This window comes from Nicotiana tomentosiformis, chromosome 6 (genome assembly GCF_000390325.3).
Source record: "Nicotiana tomentosiformis chromosome 6, ASM39032v3, whole genome shotgun sequence".
Lineage (NCBI taxonomy): Eukaryota > Viridiplantae > Streptophyta > Magnoliopsida > Solanales > Solanaceae > Nicotiana > Nicotiana tomentosiformis.
Genome location: NC_090817.1, coordinates 46,882,938 through 46,900,525, shown reverse-complemented (window position 1 = coordinate 46,900,525; position 17,588 = coordinate 46,882,938). Strand labels below are relative to the sequence as shown.

General features: G+C 36.3%; 1 protein-coding gene across 1 annotated transcript; it reads right to left on the bottom strand.

Annotated features, from left to right (window-relative positions):
• Positions 1-12,214: 12,214 nt before the first annotated feature.
• Positions 12,215-13,758, bottom strand: LOC104118713 (acetyl-CoA-benzylalcohol acetyltransferase-like). Its single transcript, XM_070177324.1, has one exon. It carries the CDS (start codon positions 13,647-13,649, stop codon positions 12,309-12,311), a length of 1,341 nt encoding a protein of 446 aa, XP_070033425.1. The 5' UTR covers positions 13,650-13,758; the 3' UTR covers positions 12,215-12,308.
• Positions 13,759-17,588: the final 3,830 nt, after the last annotated feature.

Here is a 17,588-nt window from a genome sequence, read left to right as displayed (position 1 = left end):
ACAGATGATAGAATAATAGGACACATGGGGAATCAAGAACATAGGCACTTCTAATACTTCTATGAATAGAGTCATTTATGAAAGTTGTGCATTTACTCATTTTGTTTGTATCGTATGGATCATGCCAAAAGAAAAGAAGGGATAGCCTTAACATACCTTATCCGATTCTCTTGACAATCCCTCTAACACACGTCTTTTGTGAAAACACATAATGGCGGATCAGTGTAGGGAAATATCCGTATGATGTCCTTGAGAAAGATTATACCGGGCTCCCTTAGAATTGCAAATCCTGTTGCTATTATGTAGTAATACTTCATATGAATTCCTTTGCTGAAGATCGTTACTTGTGCATTTGATATAAGGTGAATTCTTCCTTTGCAAATCCAAGAACTCTTGTTGCTCTCTCTGTGAGTTAATCCTAATCTTATATGACTTTTATTGAATTTGAGAACTCTTTTATGGATTTTGCTAAAGCACTCATGTTGCTAAGATACAATCTCGTATGAATTGTTGAAGATCTCATCATTTACCCCTTTTGAAGCCTTTCTTCATTTGAAACTCAAGGCAATTTTCATATATAAATCAAGTTAATGTTGAAAGCAATTTATGTTTGCCATGGCAGATGCGTATGATCTCTTTCCTAAAATGAATGAAGGAATTTGAAAGGTTCCTTATTATAGTGGTGTGGGGGCCACTTGAAAAGGGTTACTTGGCCAAAGACTTTTCCAAATTTTGCCACATTTTATGTGAACTTAAGAGTCACCATTTCCCTAAGGCCAGGCTGCCACGTTAATGTTTCTTAAACTTTAGCCAAAGACTTTAATTTCCTAGTTAATCTTCCCACCAAAATTATTAAGTAACCCAATTATCTACATAATTAAAAATTATCTCAAATTACTTAAAATACTACTTACTTTTAACACACATTATACATCTTACTATCATGATTATATGGTACCTTGTATGGCACTAGTCCATAAACATCGGGTATTATAGCTCGGGCAGAATTTTATCCCAAATTGACAAACTTCGGCGAAACTCATTTTCTTTGATTCGCTTACCCTCTCACCTTCACGAATTTATTATCACTTGTTTTAAATAGCATAATACTTATAACCTCAAAAATAATCTCATTCCCGAGTCTACGTCAATTAACATACGACGAAACTTTAACGTACATTTTGAAAATGCGGGATGTAATATCTCATTTCCAAGCTTTCATCAATTTACTTATGGCGTACTTTTACGTATGAAAACATGGGGTGTAACATCATTCCCCCCCTTGGAACATTCGTCCTCGAATGTTGACTGGTGCACTTATCATTATCATAACCTATAGCTCTTGCGAATACTTTAGTACTCTCCTTGCCATCTAGGCAATTGTTCTGTGAATAAATCCAAAGGCCAGGGCATTCCCCCCTTTGGGCCTCTTTCTTACACTACGACTTATAGTCGGAATCCTTCCAATCTCGAACTGTTGCTATCTTCTATCATGCAGCATGTACGACCATGACCTTGTAAATGTGGTTATGCGACTCTTCTCTCCTTGTTTCTCCAGCTTTTAGCCAATCTCTAGGCCTCACTTTGTGAACATATACAGAGCTTGATAAGATGTCTCTCTGGGCATATATAAGTATACTGAAGTTCTTCGCTCGGTACTTTGTTGAACTTATGAATATTGTTATACCTTATTTCATAGACCCGGTTATCCATCCGTATGACTTTACTACATCAAGGTAGGTCATACTATACCATATCTCTTACTTCGATTTATCGTTACTGAGGTCTGCTACCAAACTCCAGGTTATTTTCGTTTCTTATCCTATATATATAAATCTAAGTCCTTTAATGCTTCTTCATCACTATTCATATTAAGAGCGATGGCCTATTCTCATCTCATACTTTATAACCTTTATCCATCCATTGTTGATTCACCTCAATATTGATCTATAATCTACCATTGATAACTTGACCTTTTATGTAATCATTAGGGCTCACGTCTCATCGGGGAACATCTGAAATGATTAGACTGATCCACCTGGGGTGATACCATGCTTTCATAACCATATTTCATAGCATCCCAATGTGATTCACCTTATGTGGGTATTTTAATCCTGTACAATTCATGAAATCAAATCATTACTCAATCGAAGGCCCAAACACCATCCTTTATCTATCACAATTACACCCTCATTCTACTACAAGGGCAGCATTCCATCTCTTATATATGCTATTAGTCTTAGACTCTTTTGAGTTCATTCAGGTTATATTGAGTTTTTTATAACTTAAAGAACCCATCAGCTCTCTTGTTTTCATGGGCTTAATCCCGAGAACTTATCCATTCTCGTCAGCTTCTCACTCGCCCTTTCTTATCCTTTCTCATGTCTTCCTAAAACCTTGTCGCTTTACCATACTTTAGCTTGCGACCTACACATATCTATTTAAACTACTTGCAATCTTCCTTCACCTTGCTTGCACCATAGATTTCCTTATGTTATTCTGGGACATCAAGCGATACATCACATCGTCTCTAACTCTTCTTTACTCTCACGACTAGGACTCTCGATACCTAGAAACCATAGGGTGGAAGAAGATATGCCACTGACGACGACGCTACCATTCCTGGATACTGACTCCCAGCGCTTCTAACCTTCTATCTACAGTATGGATTATTCGCAACCTTCTGCATTTGAGTATCTTGTACATTGTTCACCTTTACCTTACTTTCCTTAAAATCTCACATCACATCTTTTATTTCTTTCATAACCTCCCTTCCACATAGGTATGATTCACATCCACAACTTGAAGTTCTATAATAATTCTTGCACCTCTGGTGCATACACAATCCGATGGAAGCTTTATACTGACTTCTTATAAGGCCGGTACTCTTCTAACTGCTTTATCGTAGAGCTGTTATAGAATATGGCTACTGTACTATCTCTTTTGTACCTCTGATATTAAGAGTGATTCTGCAATGTTCTCAATCATGATGTCTATAATTTTCTGGGTCCAATAATCAGACACCTAATTTACTTAGTTAATGTAACTCTTTAATTTCCTCAGCTAGTCTTTCGTTGTAGTACTTAGGGAAGACCGTCTAACTCTTGTAAAGCTGTGAGCTTATTACATCGAATAATCGACAAAATTTTTGATGTTCTTCCTCACCTCTAATTATCCGTAGTTACTTACCTCCACACTCATGTGCTCGTACGGTTGCTTTTGAACTGAAATTTTGACTGTCTTCCGAGTGGCACTCTCCTTTATTTATGTAACACTCATACGGTACCTTTAACTACCCCAACTCCTATCTGAATATTTCTCAAGGATCACGATGTCGTATCTGCGAGATTGAATTCCCCATGTTGGGGTACACTATGTTTATCTCGCACGATCTGTTAATTTGTCTGTATCCTCTTGTCTATCCACAACTAGGCTTTTCCTGAATCAACTACTCGTTGGCCCATTCTCATATCAATATTCTGCGTAATCTTTCTTGGGTTATTTCCTTTGTCTTAACTTACCTCTCGCACTGGATCCTTATTTATCCATAACATCCCGGGCAGGAACCCTTACTTCCTTTCTTTAACGTCATGCTTTCATAATGTTCTGGAATCGTAGCATATCTATATGATTCGGATAAGTGCAATCTCATCTTTCTTATTTTTATCTCATTCTTCCTTTACCATTCCATAGTTTCTAGAACCACTTAATTCTGTCTTACTGCCACATCACTCTATATTCCCCCCTTTAGGGGAGTACTAAGATTTAGTGTTACGACGAGCTATCTATAGATGTTTTACCTCTTCCTCTTAGTTGTCTTTTCACATCATCGATGATCCTTACTCGCTTTGCGGAAATTCTTCTATACCAAAGATAACAAATTTCCTTACTTGCAAGGATGACACTTAGTATACTGGCACATACAGTCCCTTAAGCTTAACTTTGCTCACATTGCTTGCTTTAGGAAAGCGTCTTCCTGAATGACCTATAAAGGTTATTCTTCTATCATCCATTCTATTATTGCCGGAATGCAATCTCTGAATTTCTCACGATGCCGACTATTATCAAATCACTCAGTCCCTAATTCATGTTTAGTTTATCTTGTTCACCAGTCCATACTGATTTTTGTTACTCTGGGGTCTAACTTTTTCCATCTGGTAGTCGCGTTGGAGTCACAAACTTATTTCTCAAAATGAGGATATGACTTTATGGCCTATACTCTTTTGTTATCTCAAGGCTTGTCACCTCTCGTCCTTTCCCTCACTTGACTATAGACTCTGTAATACTGTCATCTTTTTGATCTACCATTGTCTTCCATGTATCACATCTTACTCATAATGTTTCATTAACTCTCTTCTTATTTCCCACTAATATTTATGTCTACCACTTTATTCTGAAAACTCGAATAAGACATTCTTTTGCTTTTAGCTCCCCTTGATCCATCTACTGGCTCTTCGGGTTGCCTAGCATTCTTTCTCTACTAGGGACGGGAGCCACACTAAGATAATATTTATCCCTTCAAGGCTTCCAGTGCCTATCTTTGTAGTACTCATATCTAGCTATACTATTTTATAGTGCACCATCTGGGTGTCTCACAAGGAGATCTGTTTGCACATTTGCACTATCTTTCGGAAATGTCAACTAATGCAAGCAATCCATTCACTATTTTGGGTTACTCTAACCCCAGCCGGATCCTGAAATCCCATCCTTCTCTTAAACCATATTTGTTAGTTCCCATAGGGCATAACTGAGATAGGTGTGGCCGATTGTACATACCTTTGTTACAATTGAAGGTAACTAAAAATGCTTATATTTCTCTGCTTGACTTGTAAATACTGTTAATCTTCATTAACTAGGTACCTCGTACACTTCTTCACTTGTAGCATCCATCAGTATTGTTTATCTTTATAACCTTAGATTTGGATGAACTACCTTTTTTTCACGAGTTTGTCCTTCTTGATTGCTCGTTGGAAATGTCTAGTAACCAGTATCATGTCATCTTCTTTAATGTCCTACTTTAATAGACTAATTCTCTATTTAGAAGCTTAAGAATGGAAGAGTTGACCAAGGTTTAGGTCACGACCCAAATCCTATCATAGGGGACGTGATGGCACCCAGTCTCTGAAATTATGTAAGCCTATCACTTAACAATATTAAATCAACAAAACATGATATAATAAGACAGAATTTGATGTAAAAGAGGAAATAGAGTTAACACCAACCAAAATGGCAATGCTCCATACATCTCCCCAGAACTAGGTAGTATAGAGTCATGAGCTCTAACTGACTACATAAGGATGTCTAAAAATACAATACTATTCGGATATGAAAATAACAGCATAATATAAGGATGGGAATCCTAGGGACTGCGACAGTCATGCAGCTCTACCTTGAATTCTCATGACCAGTATAAGAACTCACTCCCTAGGGCTGCTACCTCCAACACCTGGATCTGCACAAAAATATGTAGAAGTTTAGTATGAGTACTCCACAATCGGTACCCAATAAGTATCAAGATTAACTTTGGTAAAGTATCAAGGCTATTGATACTACGCTATTAGAGTATGCGTCATTTGACATTGTCAAATTGTCACCAAATATGACATGGGAGAACATTTGAAGTTCAGTGACCTTCTGAGTGCTATAGGTACCAATCGACTCAACATTACTCTAGCATGATTTACTGTAGTCAGGAAGTCAAACAATTGAATAACACATAGAATTAAGTAGAACACATAACCAAACAAGGCATACAGTAATCTAGGATCTACCCCGTGCATGATACCCATGGCACATGTATATATGCTCCGCACCTCATATATATCACCCCCGCATGTAGCAACAACATCAATTAGTAGGAAATATTCCCTCAACTAGAGCTAGGCAAGACGCTTACCTCGTCCGGGCTAGTCCAAATATCCAAAATCACATTTCCTTGCGAAATCACCTATAACCGGCTCAAATATAGCCAACCATCAATCAAGGAAGCCAACCAATTCCATTGGAAGTAATCCCAATCAATAAAGCCTCGATCTTTAAAGAATGCTCAAAAATTCAATAAAAGTCAATCTCGGGCCCGCGCGCTTGAAACCTAGAACAAATGCCAAAATATGATGACCCATAACCTGCCGAGTCCAAATATATTATTATATTCCAAAACTGAGTCCAAATCGGTACTAATTCCTCAAAATATACTCTCTTAAAGTGTAGGCAAAATCCCAAATTTCATCTCAAAATTCTATATTTTAGATGTTAACAATTCATATAGATTCTTGAAATAATACTAAAAATAAGTAAAAATCATTTACCCTAAAATCTTGTGTGAAAATATCCATGAGAAATCGCCCCAGAGTATATGGTTCAAAATATGAGAAATGAGCTCAAAGTCCCAAAATACATAACTTAAAAGTTCTACCCAGGGGTACCTTTCGCTACCGCGACAGGGACCCCATGATTGCGAAGCACAAAAGCGACCAGTCTCACTAACCCTTCTATGCAAACATGAATACACAGCCGCGAAGGAGATGCCCAATAGCTCCAATGCAACTCGAATGCGATCCAAACAACTTGAATGCGAAAACCCAAATGTCCTGCCTACCTGATCAGCTTCGTGAACGTGATCACCACATGCAAACACAGTCAACCAGCATGCCTAACACTACGCGAACGCGGTCCACCATCAGCAAATACAATGAACAACTTTCCAGCAACAAATTACTCTACACGATCCCGTCTAGACTTACGCGATCGTGAAGCTCATCAGAACACCAGAAAATCAACAATACAAAACTCATCCAAAAAGATCTGAAACCACCCCAAGTCACACCCGAGTCCCTCGGGAACTCGTCCAATCATACCAACAAGTCCAAATCCTTAATCAAACTTACTCATAGACTCAAGACACTACGATTAACATCAAAACCAATAATCGAAGATCAAAATTATTCTCTTATATTTCATACTTTCAAACATATGCCGAACGCGGCTGAATTACACTTAAACATTCTAGATATCAATCAAACTTTGCACACAAGTTACAATTAATAAAACGAACCTATACAATGTCTCAAATTCACAATAAGAGCCTGATAGCACCAAATTCAACTCCCAGGCAAACCTATGAACTCTCTAATTCTTCAAATTCTTAACTTTCGATAAATTGAGCCAAAACCATCAAGGAAGATCCACATTTGAATCAGAATGTACGCCCAGATCCAAAATAAAAATGGTAACCTATAGAAACCATCAAATTTCGATTCCGAGATCATTTACTCAAAAGTCAAATCTTGGTCAACTCTTCAAACTTAAAGCTTTCAAATTTAGAATTACTCTTCCAAATCAATCCTGAACTTCCCGAAAATCAAAACCAACAATACAAGTAAGTCATAATGCATCATGTGAAGCTACTCAAAGTTTCAAACTATCAAACAGAACGCTAACGCTCAAAACGACTATCCGGGTCGTTACAAACTCTTATGTGAGTTATGTCTTTTTTCTGTACTTAAGTAATTCATAAGGAGTCTTATCAATTATTGATAATATAACATACAATTTTCATAGCTTCAGCCAAAAAGGATTTAGGAATACCACTGGCAATCAACATGGTTCTTGATATATCTTCTAAAGTCCTATATTTTTTTTCAACAACACCATTTTCATGTGGAGTCTTAGGTGCAGAAAAATTATGATCAATATCAATATTTACACAAAACGCAAGAAAATTTACATTTTTAAATTTAGTTTCATGGTCAGATCTAATGCTAGCTACATTATTATCCATTTTTCTTTGCAGTTTCTTAACAAAGGTCACAAACATAACATATGTTTAGTTGCAAGAATATGGTCCAGGTAAATATGGAGTAATCATCAACATTTACAAGCACATACCTTTTTTTACCTCCACTTTGAACCTTAATGGGTCCATATAAATCTATGTGTAGTAGTTTCAGAGATCGAGAGGTACTCATCACTTTCTTTGATTTGAAGGATGATCTAACATGTTTACCTTTAGCACAAGCATAACAAATTTTATCTTCCCTGAATTTTAGTTTTGGCAAGCCAAGGACCAGTTCCTTAGTGATAAGTTCGTTCAATATAAAAAAAACTAATATGTCCTAGCCTCTTATGCTACAAGAAAGAATCAATGCTAAGTGCACTAAGACATAATAGTTCATTTTCAGGTGAAGACATAATGTCTGCTTTATAAAAAAAAATTTGCCTTTTTCTTTGAAAACAAGGTTTCTAGAACTTTCATTTGTAACCATACACTTTCCAGAAGTGAAAAAACCCAATTCCCATTATCACATATTTGAGATACATTCAACAAACTATGCTTCAAACCTTTAACATAGTACATATTTTTAATTGTACGATAGTGGGACTTACCAACCTTACCTATCCCAATTATATCACCTTTCTTACTATTTTCAAAGCTTACACTCTCTCCTTGATAGGCTCTCAGTGGGAGAAAATTATCTCTATTTTTAGTCATTTGATGAGAGTAAACACTATCCACATATCACCAGTTCTTGCTTCCGCTCACTTTAGCCTGCAAAAATATTCATGGGTTAACTTTAGGAACCTAGACAAGTGTGGGTCCCTTCCTTTGAGTAAAAGGATGAATCACATTATTTTTAGTCCATCCTGGTAATCTTTCATTTTTCAGTAAAGAACCAGGTTTAATAACTTTTCTTTTCTCAACATATGTGATATTCTTTATATTTTCTTTGATTCATGTTGTGCATGTTTTCTTGAAGTGCCAATTATTACCATAGTGTGCACATGCGATTGTAGGGATATCAACATACTTTCTGTGTGGATTATATGTGGTTTTATCCTTAGTATGTCCTAAACCCTTTTTTTTACTACCGTGGTTTTCATGCAGCTTAAACATTATATGTCAAGACCTGGTCCATTTGTTATTTCATTCTAATTCATACATAACCTTATCCAAATTCTATGAAGCACCGTAGTCTTTTCAGATTCAACTAGGACATTATTGTTAACTCTATTCAGTTCACTTTCTAGTTTCTCCTAATATTTGAGGTTATGTCCTTATCTTTTGTGGGAGAATAAAGCAATTTCTTATTCTCAATTTCTAAAGTTACTTTCTCATCTTCAAGTATAAGAACCTGGTCCTTCATATTAGCAATGAAAATTTCAGGTTCTCCTTGCTTATTTCTAGATCCTTATTATCAAACCTATATAATGCATAATCATTTATTACTCGTTCCTTTTCAACAAAAATCTTTTGATATGCATCAATCAGGACACCAGACAAGGAAATAAATTTCTATTTAGAATAAGCATGAATTTTATCTTTGATGTCATGAAAGCTTACCTCATGTTCTTCTTCATTATCAACATCAGAGTCTGTTTTCATAATGCCAGGAGTTCTTCATGTTCTAAGTCACTGTCTTCTTTGGCCATCAGTGACTAATCATCTTTATCACTTTCTTCATCATCATCAGACTCATCACTTGAGGATTATTGCATTGCAGCCATAGCCTTCTTCATAATTTTGTTCATAGCTTATTTGTCATCATACGTCAAGGAACTAGGTCTCTTTTTTGTTGTTTTCCATTCTCATGATTATTCAACTTCCACTCAGTTTCCCATAGTGGGTAGTCCTTGACTAAGTGATATTTCTTTCGATACTTGTAGCATCCATCGGTATTGTTTATTTTTATAACCTTAGATTTGGATGAACTACTTTTTTTCACGAGTCTGCCCTTCTTGATTGCTCGTTGGAAACGTCTAGTAACCAGTATCATATCATCTTCTTTAATGCCTTGCTTCTAAGTAGTCTTGAGAAACAGGTTCTCGTTCTTGCGAGATTCACCATGCTATTGATCTAGATGATCTTGATTTAGCTTTAACTCATATGTCTCAAGGTTACCAATAATATCATCACGAGTCAGTGTATTCAAATTTGTTGCTTCAATGATTGCATTAACCTTGCTATCCCATGAGGGTGGTCGAACGCTCAGTATTTTCTAACACTTTTATTTCGTGGGATAATATCTCCAAGATATATCAACTCTTTGATGATTGATGTAAGCCTTTTATGCATCTCCAGAATTATTTTCCGCTTTTATCTTAAATAGTTCATATTGCCTAGTTAATATGTCGATCTTTGACCGTTTAACTTGAGACGTCCCTTTATGTGCACAATGCAAGGCATCCCATATGGATTTTCATTACTGCATGTTGAGGTTCTATTATATTTATCTGGACCAATACCACATATCAAAATCTTTTTGGCTTAAGCATTCTTGTTTGACATCTTCTTCAGAATATTTTTCTCTTGGCTTTGGTCCAATGGTGATACCTTTGTCATCAACCAGCATGGGAATCTTGGTCCTTTGTCAACAATATCCCAAAGCTCTAGATATTCTCCTTCCTGAAAGTTCGTGCATCCTTTCCTTCCAACAACCATAATATTTTTCGTTAAACAATGGTGGCCCTACAATCGATTATAGTTCTTGAGCGTCCGGTGATGTAACCATTCTAGATCCTTTCAAGGTGTTAGCCTCATATAAATGAACCCACTCTGATTGCAATTATTATTTTAGAGTTGAACCAGATACAAGAAGGGGGCAGGGATAGAATTGTGTCTTACTTGACTTTTGCGATTTTGAAGAACCTAGTTCCTTGAAATAAATAGATACACACAAATAGAATAAGGTTGAAAATTAAATAACACAGCAGTTTTCAAGTGAAAAACCTCCTTGCTCAATAGAGTAAAAACTATGACCTACCCTAATAGGATTTGCCTCAAATCTTCACTTTACTTCAATAAGTAGTTTTAGGTTATAACTCTATAACCAAGGGGACTAACTCTATTATCCTAACCCCTACAATCAACTCAATTGTAGTTACCCCTTCTTAAACTAACTCTAGTCTAGGAAGCTAATAAAACTCGAAGTTTCTGCACTAACTTATGATTACACTTCTCAAAAGCAAATAGGCTATAATTTAGAAAACTTGACTCAACCTAAACATATAAAGAAGTTCAACAGCTTCGTCTTCAGGAACAAGTTCTTTGGTTGAGCAACTTGAATATCCAAGAGCACCTTTCTGCCGAGATTTGCTATTCTTCAATAAACTGCTTGCCTTTTTGTGAACAACATGTGTCTTGAATAGCAGCTAAGAGTCTCTTTATCTAATTGTAAAGTTAGGCTGAAGATCTTCTTCAATTAGAGCTCCAAGACCTAAAATATTTCGATTAAGAAAAACCTCTCCTGGTTTGATTTGGTTTCCTTATTTGTTTCCTAACTCTTCAACCTTTTCTTTCCATACAAGTTTTTTTTTTTTTAAAAAAAAACTTCTTGAACGCGAACTCCTCCAATTAATACATTTCCTTGTAGAGCACGAACGAATCTTCTAAGGAATCCCACTTGCACAAGTATTCTGAATTTTTGTGTCTGATCAGCACTCTACAATCGCCTGCTATGAACCTAGTTCTTATATCATTGTCATCATATATGCACACTAGTCTAGCTGCATAGCAACATGTTCATGAAGCTTGTTCTTTCAACATACACAGTTCAGGTTTGTTAATTACTAAAATTGACACGTGCTCAGCTCAACACGATCATTGTTGAACCTGTGTTGTGAGGTTGAACTTCAGAAGGATCTGAAGAAATTTAACATATTATTAGATGCTAAGGGGCTAATAGAACTAGTGTGCGAGGTACAAAATACATGCGGATATATTTGGCATTTAAAAGATTAACAAGATACTATCTCCGGTCCAGTTTATGTGAACCTATTTCCTTTTTAGTCCGTTCCAAAAAGAATGACCCCTTTCTAAATTTGAATTTTTTTTTTGCTTAAAGCTACAATTCTACCCTTAATGAGAAACTTTTATAACCATACAAATATTCTGGGCCCTTTTTGAATTGTTTAGGACCACAAATTTCAAAAGTCTTCATTTTTTCTTAAACTTCGTGCCCAGTCAAACAAGTTCACATAAACTGAAAAGTATTATATAGTTCTCTTTTATTAGGGGGAATATGAATAGGCGTAGTCACAGCTTTTACGAACCTGAAATGAAGTTAATTTCTTGAGAATTTAATTGTTCCAGTTGGTTTAAATCTGAAACTCAGGATTCATTGGATTATTAATTAACTGCAGATTTCTTATGAAAATAATGTGTTAAACATTTTCTGCTTTAAAAGGCAATAGGGAAGGGAATTATTGAAGGAACAACTGGGAAAATATCCTCACATACATAAGTGCATTTGGAAATATGGATAGTTGGTTTTAGAAAAGAAAAAAACAAGTTGTACAAGATACGTATATGATTAATTATTCAAAATGGTAAAACTGTTAAGATCTTGGTCACGTTCAAAGTAGTGCATTAGGCTTTCATTCAAATCCACTTGGGCAGCGATACTACTTCCACAATCTGCATCATACAACCAAAACACTTGACTTTGTCTCAGTCCAAAGGTCATCCAACATGGTTTTCCCAGTCCAAAATCAGCTTCTTTCATAGGAAATCTACACAAACTTGAACATGTGAATTCGTCCACTTGCTCATTTGCTTCCCATTCTTGGGTCATGTTGTATAAATTTGCAGCCATTGAAACTAACTCATCATTGGAAGCTTTAGCACTAAAAACCATAGTTTTGTCCGTTGCATCACGGATCAAAGCAATCAAGTTGTGGAATTCCATGTTGGTCTCATTTGGTGTGAATACCACTGGAACTTCAACTGCAAAATTTCCAAAAGCATTTGCCAATTTAGGTACACTAGCCTTACCACGTAAGTTCACTGGAAAGCTCATTAGGGAAGGCCTTAAACGCCCATTTTTAGCTTGTGAAGCACGAATTAATGCCCTCCACAAGAGAGCTGTGATCATCTCAACTCTTGAAGGCTTAAAACTCAAAACTCCATTTGCAATTTTGTCTCTCAGCTTTGATATGCTAGCTTCATTGAAAACAAACCTCTTCGCGACATACGTTTTTGTGTCTTTTGGTATAGCTAGGGAAGCAAGAGGTTTGAGGATTCTCGACGTTTCTCTTGCTGGGAAAATGTCACCTAAGTCATAGTTGAAGAAATTGATGCTGGGAATCCCCAACCTACATACTTTAGCCCATTCGTAAATGAACTTCATGTTGGTGAATCCATCAATTGTAATGTGTTCAGCTGCAACAGACAGTGCTAAGCCACCACATTCAAACCTAGTGACTTGCACAAACACAAGTGGGGTAATGGCAAAATCATAATTGTCATCCACATCTTTGATTCCTTGAGGCCAAAAATGATTTGCAAGGTCAATCTCCTTGCGTGCTTGCTCGAGGAAATCTTCGACCTGACAATTTACTTTGCCAATAATAAATGCAACGCCTTGATCAAGGCAATCCACCACACGACGGTCTTTGTTAATTCTTCCTGCTGATGGGTAAACGTGGGTTAATGTTTCGGACAAGGATTCCTCAAGAAGTTCATCAGTGATGGAATTGTTGAGCTTATGATAAATTAAAACAATCGGCACGTGCGTTCTAATGGCTAGTTGATCAAAGAAAGACAACTTGTAACTTTGAAGCTGAGTTGGAGTTGGTGATGATGGTTTTACAAGCTTCTTTGACATGATTTCTACTGCCATGGACTTTTTCAGGCTGGCACAAAGGAAACCCATTTTTTGATATAGGAGAGAAATATCAGAGTAAGACTAGAAGCTACTTGCACTGGGTAGATGAGAAACCCTTACATCCTCACTGTATTATATATAGAGAATAAATTATTGAATACTAGAAAGAAATTACTTTTCAAGATTCCAAACAGATAAGGGATGGTGGAGACTTGTGTGGACAAGTACAACCATTAAAGAGGGAGGTTGCATGTGAAATAAATGAAAAGATCGTACCAGGAAAAAAGGAAATGTAAAGAGTCATTGTCGGAGAATAATGAGCGAAGTTCACCATGTTTTAAAAATGGGCAATTATGTACTACATTTATCAATTTGGTGTCCGCTATATGATTCTAAGTCCTATGACGAGATGAATGTTCGCAGGACCATAAAACTTTCACTTTTAATATTTTATGAATAACGAATAATAGATAAACATAACTTACAAGAACAATACTGAAAAATATATGAAGATTGTGAAGGGTTCAAAAAACAAATTCCAAAAAAGTGACTATTTCTGGTTAAGCACCTTTAACCTTCAATTAATTGATATGAACGTTTTAAATTTCTTTGATCGGAAGTTCCCGGAACTTCTTTGAAATAAATTATTAAGTGGTAAACTATTCAATTATCGAATGTATTATATTAATGTTGCTCCATATCTGAGGATAATATAGTTCTAAAAATAGTTTAAATATCATATATTTCCTATATAAAGGACCAAAACACATATTTTAGTTAATTGAAAGTTAATATACTTAACCAAATATTACAAGGATCAAAATCAAAATTTATCAATAATTATGGACCAAAAGTACGATTATCCCTAAAAGAACTATCTTGAGATACAAATCAACAATAACAAGGCAGAATGGATCGAGACCCCCTGAACTTGGTACGTGTATATACGCTCGCCACCCCGCATATACACCACCCCAATACCTTAAACACATAGCAATCAAGTCAAATCCTAGGGGTTTCCTTTTTAACAAGGTTAGCCAAAAGACTTACCTCTTCCTGGCCTACTTGAACCACAAATCGCGTCAAAACCTCACTCTAGCCCTCTAATCACGCAAATCCAAGCCAAACATCATCCAAGTATGTCAAACAATGCTATAGGAAGCGAGCACAATCTATAAAGTTTCGATCTTCAATGAATTCCTAAAATGTCAACAAAAGTCAACCCGGGTTCGCGTACCCGAAATCCGTAATCAATACAAAAATCTTATGATCCATAACTACTGAGTCCAAATATATAATTAGTTTCCAAAATTCGGTTCTAAATCGATGGTCAAACTCCCAAAATACACTCTTAAATTGGAGACAAAACCCCCAAATTTCCTTTAAAAATTCCATGTTTTAGGTGTAGAAATCCATATAGATTCTTGAATATAATCACAAATAGATAAAAATGACTTACCCTTTTGCCTTATATGAAAATCTCCATAAAACATCGCCCCTCCCCAAGTCTAAGGCTCAAAATTTAAAACAATGAGTAAAAATCCTAAAATATAACACTTATGTATTCTGCCCAAAAGTACCCTCCGCGAACGCGACACAAGCCTCGCATTCGCAAAGCACAAATAATGATGCCCCAGAAAATAGTCTATGGATCACATATGAGCTCCGTGATTGAGAAAGAAAACAAGCCAACACATCGCGAACGCGAAATCCAACGAGCCCCCAGCCTGGTCTGACTCTATGCGAATGCGTTATCCGATACGCGAATGTGATGGCCAAGATTACCACAACTACACGAACGCGAAATCAACCATGCGAACAAGAAGAAGACATCTCCAACTCCCAAACACACATCGCGAACGTGACCCCTAGAACGCGAATGTAGTGCACAAATACCAGCTGGCCAAGATCCTTCTATACAATTGCTTTCCTAGCTCCTCGATCGCGAAGCATTGCAAAACACTAGAAGCTCAGCTGCGCCAAAACACATAAATGGTCTGAAACAATCACTGATCACACCCGAGCCCCTTATGACCCCATCAAATCACACCAACAAGTCCAAATATAATATTCAAACTTATCTAAAGGCTTAAAATACCGAAAATAATATCAAAACTATGAATTGAAGATCAAAATCATTCTCTCAGCTTTCAAACATTCCAACTTCGCCGAACTCGTCTAAATCATGCTTAGACATTCTGGATTACAATCAAACTTTGCACACAAGTTCTAATACACCAAATGAACCTACCCAAAGTCTCAAAATTATAATCCAAGTCTGATAACACAAAAGTCAACTTACGGTTAAAGTTATTAACTTTTCAATTCTTCAAATTGTCAACTTCCGATAAATAGAGTCAAACCTTCTAGGAACATCCAAATTTAAGTCTGAACATACACCTAAGTCCTAAATCGCCATACAAACCTATTGAAACCATCAAATCCTGATTTCAAGGTCGTTTACTCAAAAGTTAAATCTTGGTCACCTCTTCCAACGTAAAGCTTACAAATTAAAAATCACTCTTCCAAATAAATCCCCAACCTCTTAAATATTGAAACCAACCATACACGTATGTCATGACCCGAAATTTCAATCGCGGGGCCGTGATGGAGCCTAACGGGGAATGGTAGCCAAGTCAACATAATAAATAGTATGAAAAGGAAGAGCAATAAATATCTAATAACTGATCAAAAGACATAACATAAACCACCCCAAGAATTTGGTGTCACAAGTACATAAGCAACTTGATCTAGCTAAATACAAGGTTTGAAGAAAGTACAACATTGTCTGAAATAAAATAGAAACAGTACAAGAAAAAGGAAAGTTACTCCAGGGTCTGCGAACGGAAAGCGGCTCTACCTCGAATCACTGATTGGTAGTTTCTAAGTACCTCTCAGGACTTCGCTGGTACCAAAGTCAAAATATGCATAAGAAGTGCAGAAGTGTAGTATAAGTACATCTGATCTAATGTACTCAGTAAGTGTCGAGCCTAACTCCGATGAGATAGTGATGAGGCTAAGATAAGACACCTATAAAAAACCTGTGCAGATATATATATATATATATATATATATATATATATATATATATATATATATATATAAAGCAACGGACAAGTAAAGCATTTAAAAGTAATAACGGGGTGTGGCGTAAGAAAGGGGCAACAACCAAATAAATATGTACAGAATCACCAAGTAAGTCTCTTTCCAAAATAAGCAATGAAAACGCCAAGCTAAATTCACAATCCAAGTATCAAGTAAAAGTAATAAAATCATCAAATTATACGGCATAGCCCTTTGTGTCTTTACTCTTATCCTCACTATATAATATAAATAAAGTTTGTGCACGGCATCACCCTTCATTATTTTACTCTCATCCTCACATGATATGATAATGGGAAGTATGTGCACGGCATCACCCTTCGTGTTTTTACTCTCTTCCTCACATGATAATATAAAAGCAATGGCATGGCATCACCCTTCGTGCTTTAGACTCACGTTCGCTTAAGCAATGATATCAATATGCAAATATGACACGGCAACCCCATTCATACTTTTCACTCTTGCTCGCCAAGCAACAATAACAACCCAAAGTGTCAATCAAGGTGGGAGGCAAATTTTAATTTCAACCATGGTGGTAGAATAACAAAATTCAACTTTTAATATCACCACAACCTCAACATGAGCAATAAACACGAAAGCAAACAATTAAAGAATAAAAAATCTAACTAAGACATGGAAGACTTAGCAAATGAAAAAACATGGTACAAATGAGATAAATTTCACCTGCATGCTTTAACTCATGACAACATATATATACTCGTTACGTTGCATATACGCCGTCCCCACACATAGTTCATGTAGCAAATAGACCAAATAAGTTCTAATTCCCTCAAGTCAAAGTTAATCACGATACTTATCTCTTTCCGCAATAAAATCACAATCAATCGCGGCTTTTTCTTTCAAACAAGCCTCCAAACCAACTGA